The sequence below is a fragment of the Copidosoma floridanum genome, unplaced genomic scaffold (assembly GCF_036245765.1).
Source record: "Copidosoma floridanum isolate Cflo_tuat_1 unplaced genomic scaffold, Cflo_Japanese_pri ptg000026l, whole genome shotgun sequence".
Lineage (NCBI taxonomy): Eukaryota > Metazoa > Arthropoda > Insecta > Hymenoptera > Encyrtidae > Copidosoma > Copidosoma floridanum.
The window spans coordinates 7,989,219-8,003,826 of NW_028321903.1; the positions used below are offsets into that span (position 1 = coordinate 7,989,219).

The 14,608-nt window shown below is 30.7% G+C and overlaps 1 protein-coding gene across 3 annotated transcripts in view; it reads left to right on the forward strand.

Annotated features, from left to right (window-relative positions):
• Mccc2 (methylcrotonyl-CoA carboxylase subunit 2) overlaps positions 1 to 14,608 on the forward strand; it is a 702,143-nt gene that overhangs the window by 366,610 nt on the left and 320,925 nt on the right. For all 3 annotated transcript variants that reach the window (XM_089595591.1, XM_089595592.1, XM_089595593.1), the window contains exon 5: positions 11,766 to 12,181. In XM_089595591.1, the coding sequence (XP_089451717.1) occupies positions 11,766 to 12,181 (416 nt within the window). The remainder of the gene's footprint in view (positions 1 to 11,765; positions 12,182 to 14,608) is intronic.

Here is a 14,608-nt window from a genome sequence, read left to right on the forward strand (position 1 = left end):
CTTTGTTTGTACGCCTACCTGATAGTTTTATTTCCGACCATTCGTAACGAAAGAAATAAGTATTCATATGTTTCAAAGTTGCAAAATGCAAAAAATGATGTTTTGTTGTATTTAATCAGTATGTTGACACGTTAGTGTATGATTATAAAAAAAAATTGTTGTAAGTATAAGAAAATTAAACTTTGTGTATTACAAATATAGACCAAGAGCTTAGGCCTGAAGGTGGTCGAAAATCTCAATCAGCCACCACTTACCAGAATTGAGAAACCTCATGATTCGTGAAGATCCCAAATATTTTTTGTCATATTTTATTCTGGTAAAGAGTTATGTAGTAATTAAAGTAGTGCCATGTAGTTAATTTTTTAAACCAGGTCGCAACCTAAGCCAACTGCTACAGAAATTAAAAGATTTTTAACTAATTGCCATTTGCGGCAAGATTAGAATATACCTTCTTCTCGAAATTCAACCTTTAAAAATTGGATCCATGGTCGATTTTTAAATAAAAGATGAATTTTAGTCTTCCCGCAAATGGCACGTAAACTACTTTTTATTTTCTTTATCCATTGGTTAAAGTTGCGGGTGGTTTATACGATCGACCACATAGCACTACTTTAATTACCGCATAACTCTTCACCAGAATGAAATATGTCAAAAATATTTTAGATCTACAAGAATCGTAAGATAACTTAATTTTGATAAGGGTGGCGGCTGGTTTAGATTTTGGACCACCTTTGGGCCTTAGCTCTAGGTCTAATGCCAATACTAAGTTAACAGGAGCGATTCTTGGCAAACTGGTGGGAGCTAATAAATTTATAATATATTAATTTGAAATTGGCTTTATTATCATACTATGTTTTATTTTAGATAACAAATGGTGCTACTCTGAATAAAATATACCAATTTATCTAGTGAGATTATTGATAATTTTTGCGAAAACAGAAATGCATGTTTCCTGCGTTCTAATATTTTATGTCGATAAGTGTTCATACGGTATAATAATGAGATGTAAAAGAAATTCAATTTTTTCTATAAATAATTTCGTAAAAAAGAGTAATACTTATCTTATTTTAAGTTAACCATTGATGCACATTTTAGCTGGGCAGATTTCACATCTCATGATTTTTATACATTAAACAATTCATTTCTTCAATTACCACCTATAAAATTGTTCAATGATTAATTGGTATACTTGAGCAATTGAAGAATAAAGGAAATATATGTGCTATATAGTATTTAATTTAATAAGGACGTGCAGATTTTTTTTTACTAAGCATACTCGTCATTCACTGTCTCTATCTTCCTCAGATATAGAGGGATAAAGATGCTCTTAAAATTTATAATTTTACTGTTTTGTGCGTGATAAATCGATGTGCGATTACAGCGCCATAAAACAGAAATCTACCGGTTTTGGCAGTTATCGTGCTTAAAAGCATAAAACTATATCTTTCAGGTCCATGTGTGAGAATTAATAATTAGTTGTATATATCAAAGAATATCACCGATTAAAAAAAAAAAGGAAAAATAAATAAGAAAAAAAAAGGTCTAAGACCAGCCGTGGAATCCACCGTAATATTGGATGCTTTATTACATTTGGAGATTTTTGAAAATAATGAATTGAAAAAGAAAAGTAATGTAGTTTGGCAACAAGTTTGTAATCACTTGCAAAATGTGATTGAGCCCTTGAATCTGTACATGCAAGTGCATGGAGATAGAAACAATATTTAGTCTTTGTAAATAAAATAAAAAAAATCTAAATATTGTAAAAACCAAGGACCAGTGTGATAGAATGTGTGATAGCACGTATGAAAGTGATGACAGCAAGTCTGTATCTAAAGGAACAATCTTAAAAAAGAAAAAAGGAAATACCCTTAATTTTAAAATAACGGTTTTCGGTTTTGACTGAGACATGAAAAATGATAGAACCCATTAAAAAAATTTTAAAGTCTAGAAATGAAGTAGACATGCTTCAAGAGGGCTAGACTCATATCTTTGTACGCGCTATGTGGGATGTAATCCAGCTTCCTTGCACATATAATTTCAAGAAGCATCAGTTAGACAGCTGGGAATTTTTTTATAAGCTACAAGTTATATCTTTACGTGCGATAATTTTTTACTTATAACATGCCATGAAAAACCGAAAAAGGATGAGCTGGTTATACTCAGTGTAGAAACTAAGGATTCTCGAGGTATACCTCATTCCACTAACCGAAGAATGACCAATACAGAGAGACGTAAGATCAAAGAAGAAGTCAAAACTATAAAGCCAAAAGAGTGGCGAAGACAACAAGCTTGTTTATTAAACGATGACTGCATAGAACCACCTTTTTTGTACAAACCAGCTGCAGTTCAAAAGGCTGCACAGGAAGATAGATTTTAAGAGTATGGTTTAAATAGGGAAGACAATTTGTTTGACTCTCTAGCTAAAATGAAGGGTATGGTTGAATATAACCACTTCATTAAAAGTATAGGCTTTATTCAATTTTTTACTACCTAATGGTCTACTCAACAAATTGATCTATACGACGACATTCAGAGAGATCTCAGGCATCCTGTTTACATTGATTTAACAGGCTCTGTGACTAAAACTGTTAAAATCCCTGACTGTCATTCCAGCCATGTTTTATTTACTGCGATAGTCACTTACGTGAATAATGTGATTGTTCCTGTCACTCAAATGCTGTCAGAAAAAAATGACACAAGTACATTGTGTCATTTTTTCTGCCAGTGGTTAAAAAAGGGTGCCCTTCCTCCACAGGAAGTATATTCTGTTATCAATAAAGCACTGCAAAACTCAGCTGCTTTGGCATTTAATCACTTAACGTTTGCAGTGTACAATCAACAGTGTTTGAGGATTCTGCAAAAAAAAAGATTATCACATTGTTTTAGATACATACATTAGAACTGATGTTGAACATTTAATCAATGCAGTTATTCGATGGCCTTGTTTGAAAAGTGCAAGCTTTAAAGTTAAGGAATTTTATAAACGCCCTGTCCATTATTTAACTACAGTGTCTAATTTTGATGATTTCCGTGCTGTGGCAAGGAATGTTTTTATTATTTGTAACAGCAAATATTATACAAAATTGTGCGAAGAATCAGTCAAGTTTTTAACAGGCATACTAGCTACGAGAAATCGAACTCTGTCTGTGAACGCGGACGCATATACATGTTATCAAGTTTTAAGATTAACTTGAGTAGTTATGATCTAAGTAGGCCCCAACTTTGTTGTTAGATTTGAGCTGAATGTCTCAGCTGAGGGCTTACAATCAGACAAGTTTGATCAAAGCGTAAAATTTCGAGAGCATTTTTAGTGCAGTGCTCATGGACAAAAAAAATCCAATTTTCCCGCAATACGTTTTTTTACATACATTTTATGACATGTATACACCATGAGACATACTCAGACTACCCTTTTATTAGATTAAAAATTTTTTAAACAAAATATAGACGATTAATAAGTGGTCACAATTATGGCTCTGAAAAAATTATAAGGTACTATAAATTTAATTTTTTTGGTAAATGCCGTATGGATTTAAAAACAATTTTTTGATCTGAATCATCGAAATTAGTCTAAGAACTTGTACAACATAAGTTATATCTATATAATAGGCAAAATTTAGTTCTAAGATAGGAAAAGAAATTTTAAGTCCTCAATATTAATTTAATACCTTGCCTTTTATTTTACTAATGTTTTCATGGTTTCCTTTATGTTAAGCGATGCCATACTTTGCTCTCCAGTTAACTGAGCGTTTTATCAATAAACTCGTGTTAAACTTGGAATAGCAATGAAAAATCATTTGATAAAAAGTGTTTTCAAAAATTGTCCTGGTTTCTAATAGTTTAATTAATTGTTTGAATAAAATTTATACAATTATTAATAAGGTTGTAAAAGGTGTGATCCTCATCGAAGTAAGATTATAACCATTTTGTTAGAATAGTGTAAAATAACTTAGTACTATTCAATTACTAAGGATAAAATGGTAATTAGCATTTTCCCCACTATTGATATTATATTTTTATTAAAAAATTTACATATCCAACAAAATCACCCAACTTTACAAGGAAGGAATTCATAAATCGTAGTCGTTACGCAACATATACATAAAAATTAAACACTATTATCGAAAAAAGTCTTGTACTACCATCAAAAAAAAAAAAAAAAAAAAAAATTCTGCTAAGGGCGAGATTTAAACCCCAGAATGCTCAAATCAAAAGTACACGATGCGGTATTTAGCTACCTCGACTACCAAAGCACTGTTTCCCTAAGCACTTAAATTGACACATGTTTATCGTAAAGCTCCAGGGTTTAAGTTTAAGTATTAGTTTTTTTTTTCTTTATATTGATAATTGTGTGGAAGTTTGACCTACAAGTAGAATTATTATTTTTCTAAATATTTTCACAATTACTTATTCTTATTAGAAAAGTTACATGTGTTGAAGAATGACATTTGAATCACAGAAAAAGTCATTCTCTATTGAATAAACTTAAAAATCAAAGTGAAGTGTGTGTATATCATCTGATATTTTTAATGTGCTAAATTTTTATAAATCTATAAAAACATAAATTATTCAAGTTGTAAGAATGATTATTTTACAGAAATCAAGTTTCAAGAAGTTACATTAAATATCGGGACTTACGTTTTTATTACTTAATTTTTTATTTTATACGAGGAAAACTTAGTATTTAGATGTACAAGTATTTAATACACATTTAATGAGTAATATACATGACCGGACAACTGTCCAACATTCAAAACCGCTTTTGAGGAAACATCACATCAGGAATAGATATAGGTATACGCATGCATGCGAGAGCTGCGAGCTGTGAGAGCCGGGAGCCGAGAGCCGAGGCAGCTAAAATACAAAACATATATAGCTATACCCGTGTATACGCACATATTCCTTCCCCCTCTACTAAGTACCTATTGTACGCACAATTTGGTCTTCTCCTCCGCTGCTGAAACGTGCGTATAGTTCGGCTGATTTGCCGCGACGGGGCGCTCAAAACAGTGGAAAAAAGCGACACACTCTCTACCATAGGCACTGGCAATCTCCCTTCTAATCTCTGTTGATAATGATGTCAAATTAGCCAGAGGAACATTGACAAATTTACATTTAAAATTTTCAAAAGAAAAAGAGGAACAGGAAGTAAAAATTAACATACAGCAAAAATCAGTAAAATCAAAAAACATGAATGCTTTTCATCATTTACATGATATTAAAAATTGGAGAAATAAGTGTGCTCAAGATGAAGAAATTGATGAAATATTTACACATGAGATCCCTTCTAATAATAAATGTACAGATGTCATTTACCAATAGCCAATAAATGAAATAACCAAGGATGACGTATCAAACCTTGAAAAGTCCACTAATGAAGAAAAACTGAATCTTTGTAATCAGTTCATTGACCCTAAGATAATTGACCTTACCACTGTTGAAAAAGAATGCACAAATGACCACGACTTCTTGTATTTTTTGGAAAACGTACAATTTTCTTCCTCCACTTGTCAAAGTCCTATTGTTAGAAACCTAAAAAAAGAAAAATTAGTGAGCACATCAAGTAATTCTCTAGCAAAGAATCTACTATCGATAAATGCTTCACCTATCTTGGAGAGTCAGAAAGAAAAAGAAAATGCTTAACACCAGATCCAGAGCTGTATTTAAAACAGCAAAAACCTGTAAATAGTAAAAAAGCAAAGAGCATCAAAGCTATTCTCCAGAATGGAAATAATTTAAAGTCTAGATTTGTTGAAAGTTTGAAAATAGGATTGAGAAATATTTGTGCTTATGACCCTCTCTTAGAAATAATGAGCCATACGTGTTGCAATATCACTTTTTAAAGATTCAATTGAAAGTTTCAGAAACATTTCTATGGCTGCTCGTTACTTGTGCTTCTTCACAACGATTTTAAAATATAGCATCTATGGACCCACCAATGTCACTTACATTGTCCGAGCTCACATTATAAAGTCTTTATTACCGGTAGAAAATGGTGAAATCAATTGTGAACAAAATATTCATTATTTATTTCAAAATTTAATGAGTCCAACTCAGTTTTTCAGTTTTGAAGAAATGTCTGACTGCAATACATGCCCCAGAAAGAAAAGTTTAGAAAAATATGTTGTGCCCATTTCAGACACAAATGTTGTTAAAAATAAATACAAAAATTTGGAAAAAATTAATCAAGATTACTTTTTAACGAAACTTTTGCATTGTGAGTCATGCCAAACCTTGTACTCTTCTTTAACAAAGTATAACTTAGGCTCCTACTTTTGTTTGAATACATATGATGCTTACATTAATTTTTTGAAGGCGACCAATCCAGAAGTTTACCAAGACGACATAAATGATTTAAAAAAATGACCGACAAATGAAAATGTTCGACAATCACCTGATAACAAAGACTCCGATGAAGAATCCATCAAAGACCAGAATGATGTGGTTTCTGGAATAAAGTAAAGATAATTGAGGCATATTCCAGCTAAATTACACATTAAAAACTTTACCCATGTATTATGCGGTGTTATACAGTACAAGCCTGGTGCAGTAGGTCACTACTAAGCTTTTTGTCGCACTATTAATAATGTGTGGATTGAAAAAAATGACTTGTGTAAATACAGTAAGAAAGTTCTCTTGCGAAATGCAAAAATTAATATAAGCACACTTTTTTTCGCCAAAGTTGAAGAAATACAGTAATGGATTTTAGTTGTTTATATGAGTGTATCAAAGACATATTCAATATTATTACTATAGCATGAATATTAATTTGTCCTTATTTTTTTATTAAGTATGAAAACATATCTTTGTTTCAACAAAACTTACAATATGAGTTACTTGACATTATCTATATGTGTACATGAAAATATGAATAAACAAAAAAAAAGTATGTAAAAATACAACTGACCATAATACAATGAGAACTTCTCCAATGTAACTGTATTAATACTTTATAATCCCTTAACCTCAAGGTTATAAAACACTAAGGTTCCTGTTCACAGATGTGTGAGCTAATACTTGGCCAGGATTTTGGATACACATGAATCCTAATATTTCCAGATACAACTTTATAATGAAGGATGTACGAACACTTCTGCTCTCTTATGAAATTTGTTTCCATGCTCTTCAAAGATTTTAGTGGCCCTTGTAAGTATGTTCGATTGAATTATATTATATTACACGAGTAATATCATCTCTGAAAAACGAAAAAAAAAAATTTGCCAAAGAATCAAAGTGCCTATTATTAAATTTACACTTTACTAAGTTCTTGAACTGGAATACTTATCTGACGTAGACTTTTCAGTTCGTTAGTCTGGAAAAAAACTAACGATAAGAAATCGTCGGATGGCTGAGATAGGTATGTGAGTTGGCGTGCTTGTATATCCCTTAGTTATTTTATCCAATTGATGTCCCTGTTAATTTGTATAATAACAGATTTGTACTAACTATTCTTGAAATTTGTTTTAGCTGGCATGTATGTATTATATTGCCTTGTTTAAAAGAGAGAAATAAACATTAAAGAACTAGCTACGACTCATGAATGAGTTAATGACTAATATTTGATAACCATTCAATTTGAAGTTATGTTTTGTCTATTTTAGATCTGTACTTAGCAGACATAATACAGCAGCAGCCGACAAGCTGAGAAACGCAACTTTTCGATACCTGTACTATACACAAAATCTAAACAAAACAATAAGTTCCGGTGAAATCGGCTTTAAGGATTACTTAATCGTAGGAATCCTAGCACCGGCTTCTTTCGATCGTTTTCAAAACTTATAATTATATAATATAACGATGCCACGACTGATGATTACAAATACAAATACAATGCCATGCACTGATGAGGTAGGAAAACTGTTTATCCATTATTCCATGAGCCCATCATTCCCTTCTCCCAGTTCATGTGGTCGGTATTACCGACACAATAACGTGCATTCGAGATTTGAGATGATTGAAACTCGATGGAATTTTGTTTTGTGTTTTTAAGTAGCCTCTGTCTCTCTTCAATGATTTTCAGTTCTTTTACACATCCTTTTATCATTACACTAAAGCGCTATTAGAACTTTTGCAACATATTATTAAAAAAAGTACGTGTTGTGTTTCTCTTAAAATAATTTAAACTTATTTAGTTTCAATACCTGTTTAGTTTTAATAATTTTTATGGGTCTTTAAAAACTATATATATTAGTTGATACAATATAAAAAAAAAAAAAAATAAAAAAATGCATAGACACATAAAGAGAATCTGGAAATAAAAAAAAAAATTAATAAAAACTTACTCGTACAAGTAAACAAAGTTTTCCGGCCATTTAAGGTGGCTCCAGTGGCCTCAATGTTGAAATTATAAATAACCCAATCGAGGTTAATAAAATTAAATTATATTCTCCAAATTCCCATCTTTCTATTCGTATAAAAAAAAATTGAGGTTGACGATAAAAATTGTAAGAAATCATGCTTAGAAAATCGTAGTTTTAAGACGGGTTAGATAGGAAATGCAAGCTTACGCGATATACAACCTACTGCTGCACTCATATAAATAACCCATAAGGTGTAAAAAATATACTATCTTGTATATATTATTACGTAGTTCTCGATGACATGAGAAAAGTGTCTTGTTATTGAACAAAATTTTTAAATAATCGGAGACTAAGTATACAGTTGCGAGTGGAAGTCAGCTCTCAGCTGTCTGCATTCTGCAGAGTACATATATATAGGTATGACTACAGCTAAGCAATGTTGCCACATTCTTGAACTTAGGAGCGTACCGTAACAGTTCATCAAATAGGGCACCATAGAACTTTTTTATCTTTTTATATTTACTCACTAAAGTAACAGATAAAATGTAGAATATGGCTTACAACAGTCTCTACGATAATTTTATACCATATTTTAAAGAAAATAATGATTAATTTTTAGTCTCCCCATTTTGGTACGGCACGAGGCGCTAGAGCCACCTTAAAAATGTTGGCAGTAGATCCCCTGATACATACATACAAACATATATTAAAACAGTGAATATCTCATTATTACGTACTTCAATTATAAAAACTTAAGTTATATTATCGTTTTAAAAATTTATATTGATTATAAATAAGTGGTAAATAAGTGTGGAGCCTCATTATCAAAAGTGTTCAACACAAAATGGTTAAGGCGTAAATTTTTTCAATAAATACTATTTGACTTTTTACTATAAATTCTTACGTGTTATTGTTTTATAATTTTTGAGTACGTGAGCTTTTTCAGCTCTGCGGACACACAAGCCCCCAGAGCGCATGTGCAGTTGATATGCATGATAGAGATGAGGGTAGCTTTTAGACCAGTATTATATATTACTCGTTAATAAAAAACGAAGCTAATATTTGCAATGTAAGATAAGCACAATTCAAATCAGAAAAGGTTCATTTTTTTTAAGCCAACGTAATTGTATCGAAAAAAAGTGTTTCCCAAAGATATCGGAGGTTAAAAACAAGATAACTTGGCAACTGTTAATAATTTTTTTCTACAAAATTTATGAGGGTTTAGTTCTAACAAACTGTGTAATTAGAGGATCCATTTTTTGTTCTTTCTAACTGTATTTTTAATTTTTTTATTTTCAATACTTTCTGGGGCTGGGGGAGAGGGGGTGCAGCGCAGGCCAAAAGTGGGAACTGGAAAGCATCATATGTGAATACATCAGCGCGGAGCAGAAACAGCTGACTGCAGGATGATAGATACAGAAAGAGAGCCATAAGTATGTGTATGTTTACATATACGGGCGCGTGGGTAGTGCAGTGACGCAGTCAATGCGTTGGCAGTGCTTCCATATTAAGATATTGGTAGGTATTTCTGCGCTGGAAGAAAACTTTCATACTTTACCATTCATCGCTTCTGGTGATTTTAATGTTTACTTTAATAATAAAACATCACGGCTATTTCTAAAATTTTTACCAGATTTTTTAAATTTACGTATCCATAATGATCAACTTAAATTAACTACTTTGGGTGATACAACTATGGATGCTATTATTTCACAATTTTCAGATAACATGGAGTCAAAAAATTTTTTTTCATGATTCAGCTATCACAAACCGATAATGACAGGTGTAAGAACTGATGAGTCAAATTATTGACGATCATTTGACTTGTTTCTATGATACAGTTATTGAGATTCGTTTAAATACATATTTTTATGCTCTTGCAACAATAAACATATATTTGCTTATGTGTAACATTTAAAATACTTATTTAGAAGAATTTTTTTTTTTTATTAAGAGGGAACATAGTTTATATAACTTTTCATAATTTTACTTAACTATCACTTTTGTATTAATTAATAAATACGACATATTATGGCTTACATTCTTTTCGTCTTAAACATCCATGATTTATTGCGCACTAGTTTAGTACGTTTTTTTCTGATAAATTTTTTCAAAATAATGTAACAAATATTTTCTAACAACTACTTCTCCTTATATTAATGGATAAACATTTAATTTTCATAAGTTTGCTGATTCTTAAGTTAATGAGTAAGTCATTTTTTAAACTATAAATTCAATATTTTTTTAAATTTCTAAAAATTTTTTAAGCAGTAATACCTTTTTTATCTTTTTATTACTAGTCATTTATTTGTATAAGTCTCTTCAAATACATTTATCGATTTTTATAGTATTTTATTAGTTCAAAATTATTTTTGCTTCGGTCTAAGGTAATTTATTGACTGCAGGACAATGACTACAGTTAGTAGGGTGACGGTTCAGAGAGAGTTGCAACAAGTGCAATTACTTTATTCGTATAGGTAAACACTTATTTACTCCTTCATGTAAAATCAACCCCTGCTTTGTTTTTTCATATAGAAAATTCAATAAGTTTATCTTGTAGTTATCCATCATGCGAAAAAAGTAGAAAAATTTCTATAGATCATTTTTTTATAAATGTTATTTTATGTCATGCTTTTATAAGACTACAGTGTTAGTCAAAATTTTTTTGTATCAAACGAATAAAGAAAGTTAATCGATCCAGAATTTTCTAAGGGTATTTTTTCTGCCACAATGAAAATATATTTGATATTTTCATTATATCTTTTAAAAATTTTATGTGTAATAAACATTCTGCAGCAACATTCACTGGCATGTAATACTTTACTTTAGTAAAAGTGAAGCAGTACTACAGGATATTTTTTCTTACCCTCTTAGATACTTCTATAAACTGTGGGTATTAAAAACGCGAATAGAAATAAGTACGTAAATGTATGTGACAGATGTGATTGCAGAGATGTACAGCATAGATGCTAGAAAAACGTTTTGAAATCATTGAAAGATTTGATGAAAGTGTACAGTCTTGTGCTTACCAGCCTGGCAGCCTTTCGTACCATATGGCTTTCATCAAAAACTTCTCTTATCTACAGTATATATTTTTGATAATTGTTTATTTATTAAATACATAAATATTAATTGGAACTAAACCCATTAACTAAATATCCCTGTTAAAACGGTTTGAGCATCGTTAGCCATACAAGTATGACTTTTTACATGGGTACCCAAACATTCACTGTTTTTTTTTCTGTGGCTTTGTTTTAAAAAAAGCATGAGCGTTTTGTTGCAGTACTTGTCAGTTGAAAATATGATTTTTATTCTTCATAAAAATAAAAGTTAACAGTTGCATAAATACTATTAAAAATTTAAGAATCATGAATGCATGATTATCGTACATTTGGTTATACTTTTTATTTAGTTAAGTCATACAAAGATATTAAAAGAGAATTCAAAAATTTTAACTTAATTTAGAATATCTGGAGTGACAGACCATTTGGCTATGAACGAAAAGCACGCACTGTATCTTACTCGGCAGATCGTGTCAAACCTGAACTACCAACGTAAGATTAAAGCCACAGTCAATTCGAAGTATGAGTCACCGTTGCATGCCATTGACGAAATCTATGGTATTGTCGGTACAAACCTGAAACGGCCCTACGATGTCAGAGAGGTTATTGCTCGAATCGTCGACAGCTCTGCTTTCCACGAGTTTAAGGCTCTTTACGGAGAAACTTTAGTAACTGGATTTGCGAGCATACATGGATACCCAGTTGGCATTGTAGCAAATAATGGTGTCTTATTTTCTGAGAGTGCACTCAAGGGTGCGCACTTCATCCAGCTATGTGTTCAGAGAAGAGTACCACTTATTTTTCTGCAGAACATTACAGGTCTATTTATATTTTTTTTTTGTCTTATGAATATTTTTTATAATAATTTAATTAGACCACAAAGTATTATTTTACTTTTGTTGTTTATGACTTAATTTTAGTCTTGACATGGCTACTTGTTTTGCCAAAATTTTCTTTGATTTTTGGTGCAGAATTTCTATGGGTATACAAACAAACTGTCATAAATTATTAGTTATTAGATAAACTCCTTATAAATAAATAAATTAATGAGCAGTGCTTAGTTATCAATTTCTAATAAATCTAACAAATTAGTTGCTACTGAGCTCTTTTATTCTTTAGTGTGATAAGATTTACGATTTTTAAAAAAAGCATACAAGTAAATATAATTAATAACACAATTCCGTTCCTTAACAACTTATCTACTTATGTGGCAAAAAATGATGATGACAAGGGTTTGTTAAAATACGTTAATGTGGAGAACTGACCAATTTTCTCGGAAATAAATTGTTTTAACATATATGTGAAAAAAAGGATTAAGGCCGAATTTTCAAAGCAATGACAATAATTTTCAATTGACTTGGCTTAAGCAGTCAGTGACATTAAGAATAAATATAACATACAGCAGACAGGAAGCAATTTAGTATATTTAAAATGCTTTTCACATTACTTATTTGAATTTCAAATACTTCACAGATGTAAAAGGGCAGCTGTCACTTTTAACAATTTACAAAATCCAGTAAATGATACAAGATTTAAGCTTAATTATATTTTATAAAAAGTGTATGTCCGATACAAATAACACAAAAGGATCTTCAATTTAAAAAACTTCTTGTCTCTAGTACAAATTGGCGTGCTTTAGAAAACTAAGCTAGCTTAGAATTGCAGTCGTTTACCTAAATACGTGTTTTTCACTAGAATCAAAGTCCAGGTAACGCGTTTCTCTAAACGAGTTAAGGAGGTTTAGTCACTCGCTACAGTCCATGTGACGCTCTTTATAGTGTGGGATGTTGTCTGTCTTTCTGGTTCTCCTGTGATAACATAACCTTTTCTAGTTTTTACCTCCCTTATTAATTAATTACTTCTCCCACTTGCACCGTCCAAATGCTTAATTAAATTAAATACGATGCTTCAATACTTTTTTACTATTAGTAGATTTTTTTATCAAAAGTTCATTGTTAATAAGTGAGGTGAATGCAATAAAAGCACTTAAACGTAGATCAGCCCCTAAGGCTACATCTAAAAATTAGATCAATATAAATATTAATTACTTAACTCCTAGGAACTCTTGTGCCTTAAGATTTTGACAGTATCATTTTTATAACTTTATTAATCTGTAAACACATTTCAATTAATTTCTCATAGTTAATTCTGTAATTGATAGACCTCCCTTTAGTTTTGTCTTAAGCATTGACATTGGTTCTAAATTATATACATACAGGCAAGCTATATAGAATAGAATAGAATAGAATATTCAATTTATTAAAACCGTGTGGTAGAACCACGTACAGAATATAGGTAAATAGAAAAAATATTCTACTTTCTTGAATATATAGTTTGATACAGCATTTAGTGTTGATATTCGAATAAATATTTTTGAAGCTAAGCATTTTAGAAGCATATCACTTTGATAGTACTTTTTATTATAAGGAACTATTACTTTGTCAACTAGTTAAATGTTCAACCCCGGTAAAGTTCATAAAGAGAACCACCAAGATACTCATACATAAAGATAACAGAGAAATGTATTGTTTTTTATTTTTTTGTTTTATCTAGGTTTACTTTTTTATGACATACATGTATATAATTCTTCCTTTATTGAAGGAAAGACGGTAGAAAGTTTTAAGTGTATTTTTCATGCATAAGTTATTTTATTGTTTTAACTGCTTAATTTTAAGGTATAGTTGAACCGTTTAAGTATGCGCCAAAATTTTTGGTGTGCTTCATTTTCTAATTAACTATTACAGACTGAAAAAGTAATCAATATTTTCTTTAATATCTCCATTCCTCTTAACTTTTAGTACAGTATACGCTTTCAAAAATTCATTTCAAATCAACTTTCCTGAAAAATAAGCACGGATAAAGGTCACTAACTGTAATTGTTAGCCTTCAAATAGCCTCAGAAAATAAAAAGCCGTTTTTTCCTTATTTAAAAAAAAAAAAAATGACTGCACATGGATGGCTAAAAATTCTAAAAATTATAGCAATATTGACCCAAACATTCACAAATTATTGTAGCGTCATTCGCCAATTACTTTCTCAGTTATTAACGATAATATTTTTTTTTTCTTTAATTACAAATGGCACCACTTTTTTTACTAACAGATTCTACTGGTCAGACAAAGCCATACAAATCATAAGGCTATTGAGCTCTAGTATTCCGTTCAAATATTTATTAAAAATTAATTTTTACAGATTTCATGATTGTTATTTTAGCAATTTGAGTTTCCGACGCACGTGTAGAATTAT